This window comes from Xiphophorus hellerii, chromosome 12 (genome assembly GCF_003331165.1).
Source record: "Xiphophorus hellerii strain 12219 chromosome 12, Xiphophorus_hellerii-4.1, whole genome shotgun sequence".
NCBI classification, from domain to species: Eukaryota; Metazoa; Chordata; class Actinopteri; order Cyprinodontiformes; family Poeciliidae; genus Xiphophorus; species Xiphophorus hellerii.
This window is the reverse complement of record NC_045683.1, coordinates 6136601-6155983: the sequence shown is the minus strand read 5'-3', so window position 1 is coordinate 6155983 and position 19383 is coordinate 6136601. Positions and strand designations below refer to the sequence as shown.

General features: G+C 36.8%; 1 protein-coding gene across 4 annotated transcripts; it reads left to right on the top strand.

The window, feature by feature from the left end:
• The first annotated feature begins 9925 nt into the window (after nucleotides 1–9925).
• On the top strand, nucleotides 9926–18281 carry LOC116729788 (probable isoprenylcysteine alpha-carbonyl methylesterase ICME). Of its 4 annotated transcripts, XM_032578569.1 has the most exons (11): nucleotides 12267–12758; nucleotides 13547–13697; nucleotides 13895–13921; nucleotides 14005–14139; nucleotides 14259–14379; nucleotides 14495–14701; nucleotides 15409–15492; nucleotides 16334–16475; nucleotides 16690–16852; nucleotides 16956–17179; nucleotides 17534–18281. In XM_032578569.1, coding segments are annotated over exons 3-11 (1215 nt in total). In that variant the 5' UTR covers nucleotides 12267–12758; nucleotides 13547–13697; nucleotides 13895–13919; the 3' UTR covers nucleotides 17671–18281. The 4 variants fall into 4 exon arrangements, with proteins under 4 accessions (XP_032434461.1, XP_032434460.1, XP_032434459.1 ...); XM_032578570.1 differs by lacking the exons at nucleotides 12267–12758; nucleotides 13547–13697 and adding an exon at nucleotides 9926–10186; XM_032578568.1 differs by lacking the exon at nucleotides 13547–13697 and having other exon boundaries at nucleotides 12268–12758.
• Nucleotides 18282–19383: the final 1102 nt, after the last annotated feature.

Sequence of the window (19383 nt, the reverse complement as noted above, 5' to 3'; positions counted from 1 at the left end):
TGAGTTTACTTATCTTATTTAACACTTTCCCTTTGTTAAAGGCTTTTGCAATGGCCTTATGCAATATCTTTTTGGGTGTTAATCTCAGTTTATCTCTCAGTTAAATGTCAGGGTTTGACCTTAAAAAACAGATTTTTTGTTACTAAACAGATGATTATGAAGATATTTTGGATTTGTCAAACACAAACGAGAAGCATGGATTCAGTTTTTTTTTTTTTTACTCATATGGTTGCTGAATAGGTTTAACATAATTTTAACTTTTTGAAGGGTTTGGTGAGGTGAAGCTCACCTTGGGGGATCAGAGAGTGTTGCTAGCAGGAAGTAGCCTAACTTGTTGTGGTTTTCTTTGTGTGGGGGCTTGGGCCAAGTTGTGGCACGGTGGGTTCCTGGCTGGGGGCCCTAAGGTTGTGCTGTAGTGGGGGTCCCTTCCTCTTGGCCTTCCTGAGACTGTTTCACCAGCAATGCCATGCTGCCCTTTGTCTTTCTGATTTCTAGTTGGAGCCTCTGGGGGTGAAGGAGGCCCCTACTGGGTGCTGGGTGGTCTCGCTATACCGGGGGCTTGAGTGGGTGCCTAGCCTCCCAAGAGGACCAGATTCTGGGCTTGTCCTGGGCTTGGCGAGGTGTTAGCGGTGCCCTGTTTCTCTGCCTGCATGGGAACTCTTTTTCATGCCTCATTGTGTTTCAAAGCCAATATACCTCTGTGTCGGATGTATGGCTGTTCTGTTGGAAAGACAAGCATCTACCTGCAACCTGCAGAAGCTACCTGGCTTTCAAAAAAATTTTTATCTACTCAGAAATCTTCATACGGATGCTGTGGTGACATAGGGGTAAAACACAACCTATATATGGAGGCCTTATTCCTCAGTGCGACCTCTACAGGTTCAAGTCCTGGCCTGGTGGCCTTTGCCACCTCCTCCGTCTCTTGTTAGCCACTTTCCTGTCTGGCCACTCTCAAATAAAGGCCACTAGAGCCAATAAAACCTTCTTTCAGATGCCTTTTGTGTTTTTTGACAGTCAACATGTGACTGCACTACCTTTTTACATGTGTTTTTTTTATTTCTTAAAGTTATTTTTTCTTATTATTTTATTCAGTTCTGGCGATTTTATTGCAACACAGACACAGGGGCTCCTCTCTGTTGAGGGTGAATCCCATGCCCCTCCTGGAAATGTCAGCATGCCTGAGGCAGAGCTCAGTTTGGGAAATGTTGCTGCTGTCTTTTTCTCACCCTTTACCATGGAAATTTATATCAGACAGCACAGTTGAGCCATTAACTTTTCGTCTGCAGACACTTGATGTGTTTGTTCCCATGGGGGTTTGTCTGGAATCTGCAGAAAAAAAAGTTCAGTCTTAAACAATTAGCTTTGGGACAGATCCATTCAACATTGAAAGGTTTTTCACTCAATGCCTGGAATATTCTCTCAAGATTTAAAACATAGAAATGAAAGAAAAAACAAAAATAAAATGAAATGAACCATCTGACCTTGCTCTGAGAAAGAATGCTTGTATTCCAGGACTAAAGGTATTTGATAGCATTTACTGTTGTGAAAAGAATTATCGTAGCTGGACGCTGCCCTCAAAAGAAAAGGAAAGCAAACAGAAGGATCTAAATTACACATACCACACTCTGGATATCCCGTGTTTGTCCCAAAGCTGGTGCGTGAGTGTGAACCATTAAAAAAGTTTAAGACTGGTTCAGACTCTTGGATGGCTGAGGAAGGGGGTGTTAGATCTCACACGCCTTATAAACTGTCTATTAAAGACAGATGTTGTCAAACAATCACTAAACAATTTTGTCTGACTTTTATTTGGCCAGTTCTGTCTTCATGGTTTCTGAACCAAGCTATGTTTTAGAAATGACATTAAAGCAAGAAGGACAAATGTAAGTAGGGTAGTCAGGGTGTCAGATTGTTAGGGAATGCTAGCTGAAGTGAAAATCTTTGGGTTTGGGAGGTGTCATGCCAAGTCAAATGGAGGTAGCATTGAATGATAGGAACAACTGTCAGCTATCAGCCTTTTCTATCGAGGAACTAGCACCCAGTTATTGTCTGTAGGGCATAAATAATGTCTTCTTGAAGACTGAATCTAAAAATCTGTCTTTCTATAGCCTAGTCTTCCTATTGTACAGCCTTGTAACTGTGCTTGTACAGTTATATGATTTGGTAACAACTGTTACTCACGCTACTTTTGTGACGTAAAACTTAAACGTTTTTTGTTGACAGTGCTCTTTGGGGGTAGCTTTGTGGTCAGCCTCTGCAGAAAAGACAGGATGACAGGATGGTGACTAGCGACACAACCAGGAAGGAACGCACAAACAGGAAGTAGTGGTTTACCAGGCAGAAGTGGTTTTCCAGGATTTCTTCTTCGGTAGCTCCAGAGCTTGTTTGACTGGAATCAATAGTGAAAGAGTGAACAGTTCAGTTATACTCCCACTGCAGTATGCTTCATGATGTTTTGTCATATGTGTTTTCATATTTTATATTTCGTAATTTCCATGTAATCGTAAAAAAAAAAAAAAAAAAAAATACAACAGAAAGCATTGGTGGGACGTTCACATTGAATCAGGACTGATTAAGGGAAGTTCAGTGTTTTGGTGCAACAGTGCCTTAGACAGTTGCTTCTCCAAACTATCCATATTGCTCTCTGGTGGAAAAACCAGCTTCTGGAAGTTGATTAGTTGGGGCTGTTTTTGCACAAACACACAGATGAAATTCTGACCAACCGCACAACGTTTCACAAGCAGAGAGGGGCGAAAGGTTTACCAAGGGGGTTGTGAAAATAAGGGGTGGACTAAACGAGCATCCCTCACATGGATAATGCTTTTTAAAGAAATACTATAGTCAAAGTCTGCAAAGGACTGGCAACCTATCCAGGGTGTACCCCCGCCCCGAAATGTCTCGCTGGAGATAGGCACCAACACCCCTCCCAAGCCCACTAGCGACAAGGGTGTAAGAAAATGGATGGATAGATGTAGTCAAAGTGTCTAAATACATGACTAATTATATTAATTAAACAAAATTACATTTTGAGGTTTCTAAATTTATTTCTAAGGCTGAAACCTTTGCAAAACAGTCAAGCTTGGGAATCATTTTTAAAAATAGATTGTTGAAGATGTGCATCACTAAGCATGCCAGAAGGAGAAACCCCAGCTTGTCCGTAAGCTGACCTCTGGAGAGCAAATGCACTGTTTGACCCCTGGTGTTAGTTTCACAGACAAGTTGTGTTTCTTAATCAGGCTGAAGACGTCATTTTATTTTCATACAACAATGTATTCGTTTGAAGGACACTTTCAAGTGGTCTCTCTGGGAACTGCAGGAAGTTATGAAGTTATTTCTCAGCTCCCAAGGTCGGCATTCAGGTCACTTTCGGCAGCATTTCACTGGGCTCAGCCAGACAGTGTCGTACTTGTGTTCAAATAGGGCAAATTAGTATTCAGTTCTCACCTAAACAGATGCATACCGTTGTGTCAGCTGGAAGTTTTTCTTTAATACTGCATATTCATGGGACACAAATACAGTGCATGACAGACACATTTAAAACCCATTACCTCTTCACATTTTGTCACCTCATAACCACAAACATTTGTACCTTACTGGGATTCATATGATAAACCAATACCAAGTAGTGTATATTTGTGAAGTGGAAAGGAAGTAACACATTTTTTTATAAACATTTGTACTAATATGAAAAACTACCTCATTTCAGAGGTAATTGCTTGCTCTGGATTTTCTTTTGGGATATCATTGAAAGGGTGTTATAAACAAATTCATATAATTTCACCTCCCAACATTGCACTGGCCTGTGTTGATTTACTACATGAAAACCATATAAAATACACTGACATTGTGGTTGTGAGAAATCTGAAAAAGTTCAAGAGGTATCATTGAATCTGCAGTAAACTTTATCCTCACTACTTCTCAAATGTTAGTCTGGGGTTAAGAGGGATTATGAATACTGAGAAATTTCACACTGGTATAGCAGATAAGACCCTTTTATTTCACGTGTGCAGAAGTTCTGAGAGTGAAATCCGGCTGTTGTAGTTTGAGCATAGAACAACCGTAATGTTAGAAATGTAACACAGACTGGTGAACTGTCAGTTTTGGCCTACTTCGGTTTGCTTTTGATTTAAAGCAGTTTGTGTGTTTTTCCATGAAGGCTGGGAGAATTCACAAGATCCCATTACATACTGCTAACTTACAAGCGTTCCACAGAAGTTGAGTCAGTTAGTTTTCTTTCCACAAAATAACAAGAAAAAATAAAAGTGCATGTCTGTTTATGCTTTCATGCAAGTATTACATTCCCCACTTTTCATGTATTTTTATTCCCACAACTTTACTGGGCCTAAAAGTTTAGATTCTGAAAATTCTTCCATCTGCATGTAAGCAGGCAACTCTTAAGCTTCTGTTAGTTCATTTAGCACCTAAAGGAAATATGAAGCACTGAAACTTGACTCCTTGCTCTCTACACCGAGCTGCGACTAAATTAAGATTTACAAGGACGTCCATCTGAACCCTTCAACCCGCAACCACATGCACACAAACACTCGCAGACATGCACGTTCAGAGCTATGTCAGTTCCCCCATCAACTACCTTATTTTTGCCAAACTTTTCCCACATTTTTTTAAAAAGAAATAAACCCTGATCATCTTCCCTGCCTTGTTAGCATTCATCAGATGCATTTAACAAGAATGGCCGCTCTGTTCCCTCCAATCAATCAGAGGGCCAAATGAAAAACCACAGCAGTCTGAACGCCAACACCTCTGCCTTCGCTGCTCTTCTGGCGTCGGTGGGACTCGAAGTGTGATTCCGGACACCAACATATTCAGAAATGAGGGTGTGTTGTTGGTGCCAGTTCCCATCTTTGTCACTGGGTTGTTCTTCCTCGGCCTCGTGTGTTTTTGTGGGGTGCAAGGGAAAAGATGGCTCTGTGTCCAGAGGTCTTGAGAGCAGAATTCCTCTGCGAGTACAGAGCTGCGCTGGACAGCAGACAGAGGAGAAAGTGGGGGAAAAGTAACACAGAAGCAGCATGTTTGGATCCTGGCTCAGACCCGAGCATCACTAAGGAGTTCAGAGGGACTGGGTCACCGAGGGGGTAAGCAGAGGGGAAGTAAACAGGCTTAATCAATGCAGGAAACATATGGTCAAATTGCAAATATAAACACTAAAAAGTTGCAGTTATCAGAGTATTTTCAACTGAATAGAAAGTGTGTTGAATGAATCAATAAAATGTTTTAAGGGACATTCACGAAAGTAAGACATAATTATGCAAAAATAAAAACTTTGAGGTGAGAAATGATAAGTATAAGGGAGCCACTCACACATTTGCCGTGAAGGAATAATGTTATGTTTGGAACACCAATCTCAGCCATCAGAGAGGAACAAAATGTCCAAGAGGAAAGTAAAGCACTTCACTCCACTGTGAGTTCATAGGGTGAACATATATATGTTAATATACTCAGGGAGAAGGAAGCATGTGATGAAGTGGCTGTAAAAAGCGTTTAGAGACCTAACAGACCACCAATTGATTTAAAACCTCTCTATGAAGAGTCAAGTCCACCTGTAGTTCACCAAATATTCAGTGACCGCTCAAAACTAACATGCTATTTGAAAAAAATACAGTTCTGGGATCATTCAGGTAGATGTAATTTCTGCTCGGGTTCTGACCTGCATTGTTACACTAAAATACATTAATGTAGGTAAAGAGTTATATTTATCACAACTGTGTCACCGGGATACTGATACTGTGTGTGTCATAAATTTCATAATGTGACCCACAGAGAAGAATTATTATAAGATTAAACATAGTTTTTTTTTTTTGTTATACAATCTACACCAGCAGCCAAAAACCACCAAGCGAACACATCTCCAATTAGATAATCGACCGTTGCTTATCTTGCAAATTGAAGAAAAAAAATGCATCTCAGTTGTTCAAGTAATTATCAGTAGAAGCAGATGCTCCAGTAAGAAGCAGGCACAGGGCTATCAGCATATTCAGCAATCAAAACCAGAGTTACACTCCCCCCAAAACTTTATCAAAAGCAAAACAATAATTCTTTTTCTGGGAATTAGATAAAGTGCAACGACTCTAGTTTTCTGAAGAAATTACCACAGATCCGTTTGAGTGGACTTTTTCTGGGAAAACTTTGTTTGTTCTTTGGTCCGTCTGGTAAAAAACACACAAACAACAAGATTTAACTGGATTTGAGGACTCCTAGCATAGTATCTCATTAGAGTGTGCAATGACTTTAGAAGCAGTATGATTTTTTAGGTTGAAATGAGAGAGGTGATGATTGTGCAACTTTTGCATTTCAGTGATGAGGGCAGTTTTTTTGTTTTTTTTAATGCTTTTTCATGGAATATTGATGATGACTCATTACTATTGATGCTGGGTTCAAACAAAATTGAGGGAAAAAAAATTAAAGGTTTTGTTGACTTTAGTGGCCTTGATTTGGAAGTAGTCTGACAGGAAATAGGGTAATGAGAGAGGGGGAAGACATGCAGCAAATGTCGCCAGGCCTGGAATCGAATCTGCGTCTACCTTAACTCATAGACATACTACCAATCTTACCAAACAAGCATTTCCATGTTAAATGGAAACAGCTTATAAACATGGTAATAGATTAACCAATTGTTGATAAATTTCTTTGCTTAATCAGTTTTCAAAAATTGTAAAAGACTTTTTCTTAATACATTTTATTCCTTAAGTAATAATTAGTTTGGTTTTAGGAGTTACAGCTCCATCTCAATGACACAAATGAAACTGGTCAGAGATGTTTCTTCAACACTGGACAATACAGAATTTACTCTGGGGATATTTATTGATAAAAAAAAAAGACATTTGACATTAATAATCATAGTTTTGTCAGAATTACCCTGTCTTCATCTGGGAATCTAGATCGCTGGAGAAGATTGAACTGAAGGACGAAGGTCATTGAAGAAGCTCAAACTGGAGCAATGAGGTGAATGCAAAGTAAGTGTACTGCAGGCAACAAACATCTGACGACTGCTATGCTGAGGTGGCACAGGGAGCCAGCTCCTCTGAATGATTGCTCATGACTGGAACCAGCTGGAGGCCGCATCTGCCAGTCTCACCTAGCAGGAAGAAGATAGGAACAAACATTCACTCCCAGCACAAAACCCAGTGGAGAAGAGAAGTCCATTGCTAAAGAAAAATAAGAGACAGTATTAGAAAAAGAGCACGCTGAATATCAGCTGTTTGCTTCTTCAAAGTCCATCCTTGGTCCTATAATATTTATATAATATTTATATTGTACATTAATGACCTCTGTAAAGTTTCTAAAATATAGTTTTATCTGCAAATGACATTAATTTGTACAGCTTTTAGAAATACTTACACTTTTAACGCAGTGGAGAGGGGGAAAAAGAAAAGACTTGACTTCAACAGGTAACTTTTTATTCAAGGTAACTTATCGATGTTGAAAATAAAATGGAATTAAAGGTCATGCAATAGACAGAATGAAATAAGTCCATTTTGAGTTGCTTAAGAAAAGTTGTGAAGTGTATGATGGAGCTGTGAGATTTGCAGCTAACAAACATCAACACTGTTAATGAGCATAGTAATTTGATCAATTTCCTTTCTCAGCCTGGAAAACTGTAGAAAAAAGGGCTGTCAAAACTGATCTCTCCCAATGCTGCTATGATGACCTGAGGGCAAGTTTTCCAGCTGATAAACATACAGAGCAATGGTTCAGTTTTGTTTTCTGCAGCGTTAAAGAAATTACTGAACTGAAGCGCTCGTGGAGCAAAAAAAAAAAAAGCCAGCTGTGACATTTTGTCGGTGCTTTTCAGCATTCTTTTGCAACTAATGCATAAATGTAGGTTGACATTAGTAGAGTTTTGCTGATTTAGGCTCAAGCTATTTTGCAGCTGACTGCAAAATACAAAATCATGAAGAACTACTTGGGTTTAGACACTCTTCATGTCCTCATGGAATAAATTGAGGTGCATTTTTAACGGTGTTTTCTTAATACTACTATATATAAATTTATTGCCTGGAAAGATTCCAATGTTTAACAGGAAACAGGTAAAAGCTATGACTTCTTACCACCATAATTGTTGCAGTTGGGGCTGACTCTGCTCATGTTAGCCACTGAATGGCTGCCTTTCAGAATTAGTCCATTTCCACTGTGGTTTTATTTGAAGAAAAAAAAACACCTGGGACTCCCCACATCGTGGCAGATGGAGGAACAACCTCACACCCACTCATGGCTGGATCCTCCGCTCCTTGTTGCCAAACACAATAATAAACCCTCGGTGTGGTCAGCAGCACTCATCCACTTCTCTGCTTTCCATGAATGTGCAGTGCTGAATCCAGAGAAACCTTTGTCCTTCTCACGTATTTACTGAGGTTTGGATATGATCGGCGGGCCTTGGTGAAACTAAGAGGTGTAATAATTGGAAATATTTCTGCAGTTATTTTTACAGCTTTACCTGAATGAGGCCACTTAGAGACAGCACATCTTAGACCCTTTGTGCTTTTTTTTTCACTGGTGCATGCTGATTTATAAAGCCCTTGGACTAATAATCCCTGTTAAAATGTTTATTACTGTTTCAAATATTATTGTTATTACATTCCCAATAGCTTAGCAGTCCTCCAGAGCCTGCATTCTACATGTTTTAGTTCTTTCCCTATTTCAGAACACCTTAATCAAGTAATGGTTGATCAGAAGGCCTCTTTAAAACATTATGGTGAGGACATAGTTGGTCCATTTGAATCAGTTGTGTCAGAGTAATGAAACCCATCTAAAACTGGCAGGACACAGGCCTTGAGGACTGGAGCTGGACACCCATGGCTTGGTGCATCTCATATCTGTGTCTTCTGGTTCATGTTGGCAAAGTTACAAAATTACTTTGTAATTTTTATTTAAATTAATCATTCAATTTGAGTCCTTTGGGTTCAAAGTTTAGTTTTTCCCAATATTCCACAAATGTAAGAAGGTATCTCCCTTAACTATAGAGGTCAAAAGACAACATGTCTTATGGAAAATACATTTAATTACAGATGATAGAGATCTTCCTCCCCCTGCTGAATATTTGCTGTATGTGCTGCTGATTTTCTGAGCACAGGAATACAAGTCATTCTATTACTCACCATACCTCTATCTGCCATTGTATAGGATTTTTCTACAAGGTGTGGAGGCTATTTTTCAGGGAGTGAAAAGTTGTTTGTTTTTTGCATTAAGGCCATTTGTTTTAAAGTAAAATGTATTGTTGATTTTTGTGAGCTCCAAACAACCAGCATTTATCCATGACAATATATGAAAACATTTTCTAAATTCAACATACTATGCACAAACAAACTTCCCCCAAGTCTTATTTTTAACACATTTAAAATAACAATTTTATATAATAAAACAGTAATCAGCAAACAGCAGACAAACAAACAAAAAAGAAAAAGAAGAAAGCCCAACAAAAAACAAAAAAAAAACAAAAACAAAACTGAAGTTTATGGAATAAAAGTCTATTCTTTTACTTGGCTTTACGTTTTTTTTCTTCTCTGTGTGTGTATTAAGAACCAGCTAATTTTTAAACAGGCAATAGCCTGTATTAAAATACGTTCAAGGTATTTTAACATGTATGCATTTTAACTTGATTGCTTGATTTCTTTTTATTCACATAAACTGTTTCCGGAGCGCCAGTACAAATGTAAGCAAGCTCAAGATAAGTACTCTCCCTTTATCTCTCAATTAGACAACATTTCCTTCAAATCTTACATTTTTTGCAAATAACTGAATCTAAGGGTTAGATTTTTTTTTTTTAAATTTCACTTTCATCTATGTAATCACTCAAGACACAAAGCAGATGTTAAATAATTTCAATTTACTTGTTACAAAATCCTTCGACCTTGAAACCTGAAACGGAAGTCAGCAGTAGGAGACCTCTTGACAAAACTCGCGAGTCTTTGTTCACATATCAGTAGAAAGTTTAAGCGTTCTTTGGATGTTGACGCGTCCATTGGCAGTTATTAAATGAGTTACCATGCTATCTGGTTGTCTATGCTAGCAGATGCTATCTGCTAGACGATGTCTTTGTCTAGCATCGTAATTGTTTTTTATCCCCGTTGCTCCCACAGTTGTTCTTTTCATTATTTTTCAGGCTAACCGGAAGACAATATAGCGGCAACATCCGCTATATTATTGCGGATGAAGTCCGTCTTCTGTGTTTCTGGTAAGCATGAACACAGGGTGATTTCTTATTTACATTAACTTTGTCACGATCAGATAATGCAGAGAAAATATTTTATTGATTTTGCCCAGACTTAATGACTTGTGTGTTTTACTGGTGGAATTTGATGGCCTCTATGTCTTGGTGTGTAATTGCGTAAAGGACCACTAGAAGGCATACTAGCACACTACTTGAAGCTGTATTGGTTTCCTTTATGTTAAAAACATTTGGTTTGTGAATCAAATTCACCTGCCAATAATTAAGTGGTTGTACAGTAACCAGTGCTTCTAATTGTTATAGACAATTAGTGTGTCTAGAAATATCGTGCCAATTCCCTTGGTCATCCAAGTTCATTTTAATTGTTAGTACACCAACTTATGTTCAGACATTTTGCAATTTATACATTTATTTTTAGGTCTATTGGAGCTGTTCTTTGATTAAAGCCATGAAAATCAAAAACCTTAGTAAACAGTTTAGAAGCAAAGACACTCTCCTCTTTGAAAGAGCCATCTTTGTTTTCTAATGTAAAATTTCATTCTCATGTTTTCTCATACTTTCCGTCTCTTGATGTTTGTAGATAATTGAGGAGAGGGATTCTTAACATGTTAGACCTTCTCAATACAGAATATTGAAAATCAAGAAGCATTAACAAAAATGAAACTATAAAATTATTTATATTTATGTATTTCCTTAAGGTTTTGGTGTATGCTTATGACTGCTGGCTTGCTGTTAGTAGGTCTCCCATATTCTACCTGTGTTGCTGCCCAGTGGTATTATGGCTGGCCAGACAAGCCTGGGTATAAGAAGTATATACTGTAGAAGCTCTATATCCAAAGTAACTTTCATAATATTGATAAATACATAATACATTTCACATTTATCCCTGAGCAGTGTTTCTCATTCACACTCCAGTTCCAGCAGACTGTCGGTTTGACTCAGAGTTTAGTTATGAGGGTGTGGACTGAACCATGAACCAGCAGGGCCCTCAAGATAACAATTGAACATTTAACCCTACCTGAGCCACTGCTGCCCATTTATGGAAATGGACTGCACTAAAAGAGATCAAACAGAATAGAGAGTGATATCATCCTCCACTGTATGTCTTTTATTAACCATTATAAGCACTAATACGACAGAAGTCCAAATGAAAAGATGCAGCTATGCAAACTAATAAATGACTGTGCATGTCCAATGACTTAAAATTGAGCTTAAACATTTGCTATTTGCAGTGGGAATAATATTTCAGTAACTGACACATTTTGAACTGACTTGGATCTTCGTCAGGTCGACAGTGTAAATAATGAATTGGCCAGGCCCTCACATAGATGTTTCGCAGGTACAACAGGTGGTATGGCACTCAGCATTCTCATCTTCACTGTCAAAGACATTGCAAATACTGCAAGAATAAATCACATGTACCAAATAACAACACATGGTCAGAGTTCATCTGGATGGAAAGTTAATGCTGAACTGAATAAGAAAACTAAAAGTGTGTTGGTTTTTTTTACTCAGATGTAATTTTGAATGACACACTAGAACATTTATATTTAATAAAGAATACTTATTTTATTATTTATAGTATATTTTAAATGCCTTAAATGTTGTATTTAATATTTTTGATGGAGATTTATTAGGGTTTCATAGCTTGATGTACAGCTACGAACATCAAATATGATTTTCCTACTTAGTCAAAATGCCAAAGCAGGATCTTGTTGTGAGGGGAAATAATAAATAAAATAAATATTTGAAAATTAATATTGAATCTTTTAAAATAGCTTTAAAAAAATATTAGTTTACAAAAAACTTAATACAACTAAAGTTGTTTCATACTAAATTAAATAAATACATAAAAAATACTACATACTCCGTCAGACTAAATATTCCAACGAAATGAAAGAAAATATAAAAAATATATTTTTAATATTTATTTTTGTTTTATTTTATGGGCACATTTATTTATTTGATGGTGTGTTTATTTATAATATTTTTTTATTTTATTTTTATTATTGTTTGAAACTGCTCTACATTTAAAACACTTCATAGAAAATATTCCATAGAGATCAATTTTGAACTTATCTATTTACCAGCTCTTTCGCTCCAAAAATGATCTTCGGCGCACCAATACAGAGATGTGAATAAGTTCAAGATAGTAATCCGCCTTTTCGTCCAGATCGACATTTAACTCATTCAGTGAAACCTGAAGTGTTTCCAGATTATTGAGCTGAGTAGAGACAGCTGTCTGAGAAATCCGAACTTTTTTTTTTCTGTGTGAAAACTTTGAAACACTCAACCGATGCAGAATTATGTAAATTAATTTCTGACCTCATCCGCTTCCAAACCGGAAGTAAATATGGATTATCTCTTGCCAGATCAACGGGGAAGCCCCAACAACGGACTTTGACTGTTGACCCATCCTTTGACAGCTATTTAAGAAGTTCCTTTCTATTTTGGTTCAACAGTCTCTGACAGCATTGAGTTATATCTAGTCGGCTCCCCAGGTGTTACTATTTCTCAGACGTGAGCCAGCTGAAAGCTCGCAAACATCAGCGGGAGATCCAACTGTTCTGTTTGTCAGGTGAGCCTAAACAGAGACCTTCTCATTCTGTTACATCTGTTACATTGATCCACAGCAAATCTCCCATTTCGCCTCCAGAAAGAAAAGTCTTTTTGCTAAGGTATCTCTAAATTTATTGATAACGCAGTTATAATCACATTATTTAGCGTCCAGATTAAACTGTTATAACTCAGTTTATTTCAGCATCAGTCAGTCCCCGTAGCCTCAGTTGGTGCGTTATTGATTTTCCTGCTGGATTTCTTTCTGTGATTTTATATTCACTTGGTTTTTCTATTGATTGTTGCATATTTTCAGATGCCATTCTTATTATTTGGACTAATCCTACAGCACTTTGGTCCACTCTATTTTTAAATTTAACTGAAGAGATTTTTTTGAGCAACTTTTATTTGCCTAGATGAGTGATAATGTAAAATACCACTAGAGGGCATACTAGGGCAGTTTTCCTCAAAGGTAGGTGAGGTTTTCTCAAACATGTTAGGTTCATTATTGCAGTCTTCTTACCAGTGATCAATTAATAGACACAATTAAGTAAATTACATCTCTCATTGTCCTGTTTTGTAGCCTCAGTTTTCTGTTTTTGGCTGACAAGAGGCACCCAATGTGGTAAACATGTTTTGCATTTTGATGTAATATTCAAAGTAGCTTTGTTTTTTTATTTGAGCTGCTGTCTTTTCTTTTCTGTCGTCTGGAGCACTCTGCCCATTCTCCTCAAACAACATCAAGACCGTTTTCATCTACCCAGCTGCTGCTCACAGGATATTTTCTTACCTTTCAACAATTCTTTGTAGATCTGAGAAATATGCATCCTGGAAAAGCTGGTATAGTAGTACTCAGGTAGAGGATCCCAAAGGGCTTGACGCTGCATTCACATGCACATTCACAGTAATCGTGGCAAGACTGTAACGCACCGGCTCCCTCAGACCACTACCTGTAGGCAAAGTAGGTGAAGTAACTTTAATTTTTAAAGTAAAAAAACAAAAATCTTTGACCTATCAAACATAGATAGTTCACTTCACATAAGTTAAGCCTGAAATTGCAATTGAAGCCATTTATAAACTTTTATTTTACTTATTTCAGCTGCAGTAAAATGTTCATACTCCTGAATTGAATGTTCTTTGTCTTTTTTATGTTTGCAGAAGAAGGAGTAGACTAATCCACAATATGTAAGTCTTTCTAATGTTAAACATCAGTAATTACTTTTATTAAATAATTGAAATATGTTAATATATTTGTATTTCTTTGAAAGGTGTTGGTGTTTGCCTGTTATCGTGGGTTTCCTGTTTGTGGCCCTCCCGTACTTTGTCTGTTTTGTGACCCAGTGGTTCTGTGGGTGGCCAGACAAGCCTGGGTACAAAAAGTACATAGAAGCTCTAAATCCAAGGTAATTTGTGTAATTGTTTTTGTTTAGGGCTTGACAACCATATAATGTCCTTTGGTACAACATTTTTGATTATTTAGAAGAGGTTTAATTGTTTTTTTAATGTTTTATCATTTAATCAGGCGGATATACCATTTGACCTTTGCTACGTTGGATCTTCTTAAATACTTTCAGTATTGGCAACTGTATTTTCAGATTAAGTCCTGGTATAGAAATGAGGAGAACACTAAGTACTACAAAAAGGTTGGAACATTATGAAAAAATTTACTTGTCAGTTTTGTACTAAATCATAATAAATATGGTAAGTTTTTGCAAAATCTTATCAGTAACCTCTGGTTTTCTTGCTTTCCTTTGGAAGGACATTGTTTATGGGCGTCGAGGCAACAAGCTGGACTTGTTTTATCCCCCCATACAGAATAAATTTGAGTTTCCACCTCTGGTTGTATTTATCTATGGCGGTGCATGGAGCGCTGGACACAGATCCATTTACTGTTTACTGGCAAGGCAGATGGCTGAAGAACTGAATGCAGCTGTTGTTTGTCCAGATTACTGTACTTATCCAAAGGTAATAAAGGCGCATTGTCAGATTATTTTTCTGATTCTGATTATTTTTTTGTGTAATAAATGTAAATGAAAGGCTCCAACTGCAACATACTGCAGTAATAATGGCTCTTTGGGGAAGCAGCAATAAACCAAGGTTCGTCAGAGAGCTTTTAAAAAAAAAGAGTAAGAGAATCACTAAAAAAAGAGAAGGAAACAAACATGGATGTATTTTGTTTTCCAATAATGTTGAAATATTGAGAAAAATGTCAAAATTAGAATTCAAGAGTAAAGTAGAAATTATTAGAAAAAAGTTGAATGTTGAGAAAAAGTTGAAGTGCTCTGTTTTGTGATGAAAGTCAAAATGTTGAGAGTAAATTAGAAATATTTTGAAGAAAAGCCAGAACCTGAAACTGTTGTATTCATCCATGTTTGTATAGTAAAAGAGAGAATCTCCTTGTTATTTAATCCTATTCTAAAATATAAATCTAATTCAATTAAAATGATTAATTAAAATTAATCCTATTTGCCAGACATGGCTGCAGATCCTTTTAACTTTATTGTTTAAATACGTTTTCCCACTTTTTCCTCATAATTTCAACTTTTCTCATCATTTTGACATTTTTGCATCAAAAATCTTGATTTTCTTGATTCTCTTGGTTGATGATGAAAAGGTGATTGATTGTGCTGAACTGGATTGTAAATTGCACTGCTGGTTCTTTCTGATTTCAGGGGAATGTTCTAATGATGATTCAAGATATTGCCGACTGTCTGATATGGGCTCAAGAAAACGGGCAGAAGTTCAGCTTTGACAAGGTAAGATGCTCTCTAAATTTTAAAGAAAGTAGATCAGACTTGATAATCATTGAATAGATCAGAGAATATCCTGAATCCATGTCTATTTATTAAATAAAGCTCAGGTCACATACACTTATCTTGGCTAAGGATCAAATTTATTTCTCATTTTAGTTGAGAATGGTAAAAAAAAAGAAACATCAGTGATGTCAAAAGCAGGTATTTGGGGTTTGAAATTACAAAACCAACACAAAGTAGTTTTCTTTCCATTTTATTTTATACTACAGCATTCATTAAACTTGACAAAGTACCGAAAGAAATTTCCAAGAAAGTTTCAGGAAATTGGCAAAAACATCTCATTGATTAACAAAATAGAGAACATTTTACCCAAAAGTTGGGAAACTACACTTTTCTTCTATGTAAGCAAAAATCTTGTGTCAGACATATTTGTCGCATTTCTTCCTTTCTTTGTTTTATTGAAAGATTGCAGCAACAATAAGTGGTCCCGCTGCAGATTGCTGTTTGTAATGTCTTTGTGCAACTCGGAGAAAACCAACAACAAATTCAAACAATATGCACCCAATTCTTGTTTCTTATATTTGGTGCAGCTGCAAAAAATACCACAAAAATAGTTTAAATGAAACAATAAAAGTATGACAAAATGATATGCATGTCCACGTTTTTTGTAATTATTTTCTCTGAAGTAGCATGGGTCCTATTTCATCTGTTATTTATCAACAACTTCTAATACTGATGTTTTCTTTGGGAGTCCTTATACTTATGATTGTAGCAATATATTCTGTTAAATTCAAGGGTCTTCATGTGAAATATGCTTTAATAAATCCTGTTTTTGTCTTTTTAGGACAACATTGTTTTAGTTGGCCATTCAGCAGGTGCTCATTTGGGTGTAATGACCACACTATTTCTCCTTGATACACGAGAGGAGCTGGTTATAGAGTCAAAGAAACAGCAGCAGATTTTACAGTCAATACGAGGAGTTATTGGTATGAACATCTGTATGTCTTTTTAAACAAAATATGTGTTTTAAAAAAGACAAAATAAAATAAACATCTGTTTGATTATTTCATGTTTTTATTATTTTTTTCTGAAATTGAAATGATTATCAATTAATTGTAAGTCAATTTTAGTAATTTATTCCTTTTAGCCTTTATTACTTTCCTTTTTTTTCCTGTTTGTCTTTTTTTGCTCGCTGAATAGGGATGAGTGGTGTTTACAGCATTATGGACCATTATGAGCATGAGAAGAAGCGAGGAATTGAATACGTCTCTTGTATGTCAAGAGCCATGGATGGGGAGAAAAACTTTCCATACTACTCACCAGTGCACATAGTACAGAACCTTAGTGAAGACAAGCTGAGCAGGTGAGATGTAAACTCGAGAAGTATCCTGAAATTTGTTTCTTGTGTTTCAACTGCTGCAGCAAAAACATCTTTCCTGACATTTTCTTTTCTCTGTTACTGCCAGAGCTCCACGGTTCGTTTTGCTTCACGGGAATTGCGACATCGTTGTTCCGGTTGAGTCTTCCACAAAGTTCTACAAGCTCCTCTCTTCGCTGTCCGGAAAGGTGTCGCTCCACCTGCTTCCTACCGTCAACCACACTGAGATGGTCACTGACCTCATGCTGTCAAGCGGGCGCTTCTACCATCCGATCTTCAGATGCATCGAACGCGAGTTCAGGAAACTCCTAGGTACCTGTTAACAGCCTATCAGGTCAGTGTCTGGGTCTGCAAACATCAGCTGCCAGGGACACACATATTGCACAGCATCTGCTCTAATGCCACAAAAAATATTTTTTTGTTTCGATTTTATAATTGTAATAAACTAAAATATATACAGTACAGACCAAAAGTTTGGACACAACTGTGTGTCCAAACTTTTGGTCTGTACTCAGTTCAGACCAAAAGTTTGGACACACTTTCTCATTGAATTCAATGAGAAAGTGTGTCCAAACTTTTGGTCTGTACTGTATATATATTATTTAGCTGCTTTCTATCCAAAATCAGAAAGCCTAAAGAATAAATGGTCTGTTTGTGCCTTCACAGCCCTAAGCAGTGTTTCCTTTTCACGCTGCATTCACCACAGACAGCCAGTGCGTCTCAGAGTTCAGCACAGAAAACGTCCTTCATCACCTGAGCCACAGCTGCCTGTTATGAAATCAAGACTGAAAAAGATTAGCTGAATACAAAGTGAGGTCAAACTTCACATATCAACTGTTTTATTAAGAGACGTGCATATGATACTATGTAAAAATATTACTGTTATTATTATTAATAATATTATTACTACTGGAGTCAAATTGCAGAAGCAGTACAGATGCACAACATTGATCATATTATTTGTTGTGTTAAATATAATTTATTTTGTATGATAAAATCGACTTGAATGTTGTGATGTTTAATTTAATAAGAATAGCATAACAGTTATTGATATTAAAAAGCACCTTAAAATTTTTTGAAGATATTTGTTTTTTTATGGGTTGTTTTTTTCTGTGGTCCTTCACATTTATGTGCAGTTAAGCTCAAAACTGTTGATACCCCATGCAGAATTAGTTTTAAAGTAAAGTTTTAATTTGACCGACATGTTTCTTCTGACTTGAAGTAATATTAATGTTTTGGAGCGGCCCAGCCAGAGTGCGTTCTTGAATCTTGTGCTAGGGTGATGGCAAGAAGATCATCCAGCCTCAACAATTTGGAGTTTCTTATGAAATCAAAATACCAGTGAAAAAATACAAAAATAAGGTGCGCAATGAATGCTTTGATTACTGTGACACCAATAAAGATTTTTTCCGTAGATTACTGAAAAGGGTATAAATAATTTTTGATATGCAGTTTTTTTGAGTAAAATGTAAGCTTTTGTACTGACATTTAGTTCGTGAAAACACAAAATTCAGTTTCTCAGAAATGTAATACAGACATTGTGGAGAAGACTTCTGACTTGACAGTTTTCTAGCAGACAGTCACTGACACCGTCCACAATGAGGGTAAGCCATGAAGGGTCACTGATAAAGAATTTGGCTGTTTTCAAGAATATTAAAGAACATAGAAAGTTGAGTGAAAGGAAAAAATGTTATAGATAAATCTGGATAAGTAACAGGGATGCTAGCAGGATTGTGAAGCAGTCAATTTAATAGTTTGGAGGCATTTCAAGATGTGTGGACTACAGATGAGTCAATGTTTCTTGAGTCATCGCAAAATGGATGTGTCAAGGTCATGGGCTGTACTCCACACTTCATACTGTCACGGCACTTCTGGATCACATGTAATATAAGTATCTGACCTGGGCTACAGAGGAGAAAATGGACTGGACTCTTCTGCAGCTATCCAAAGATTTCTTTTTGGGTGAAAGCAGATTTTGCATTTCATTTGGAAATCAATGTTGCAGAGTCTGGAGGAAGAGTCAAGAGGCACAGAATCCAAGTTACTTGAGGTCCATTGTGAATTTTTCAGCTGTCAACCAGAAAATTTTAGAACATTTCATGTTTCCTTCTACTGACAAGCTTTATAGAGATGATGATTTCATTTTCCAGCAGGACTTGGCTCCTTACACTCGTAAAACTACCAATATCTGGTTTAATGACTATGGTATAATATCCTTGCGTTTAATGGTCTGACCTAAACCTAGTGGGGAATCTATCATGTGTTGTCAAGAGGAAAATGAAATGAAGGTCATTATTAAAGCAAGCTTAGCTTCCTTAGCAGGCAGATGTGACATACAATAATACTACACAGTAAATTGACCAATTTTCTTAGTAGGCCAATGGATCCTTATGGTCTTACATAATACAGATTTTTTCCTAGTTTTTTAATGAATCTCAATAATCCTTAGTGTTTACATCCTTGCTATTTGCACAGAGTTGTTTCTTTCAAACATTTTCCATATAGTTGTTTGAAAT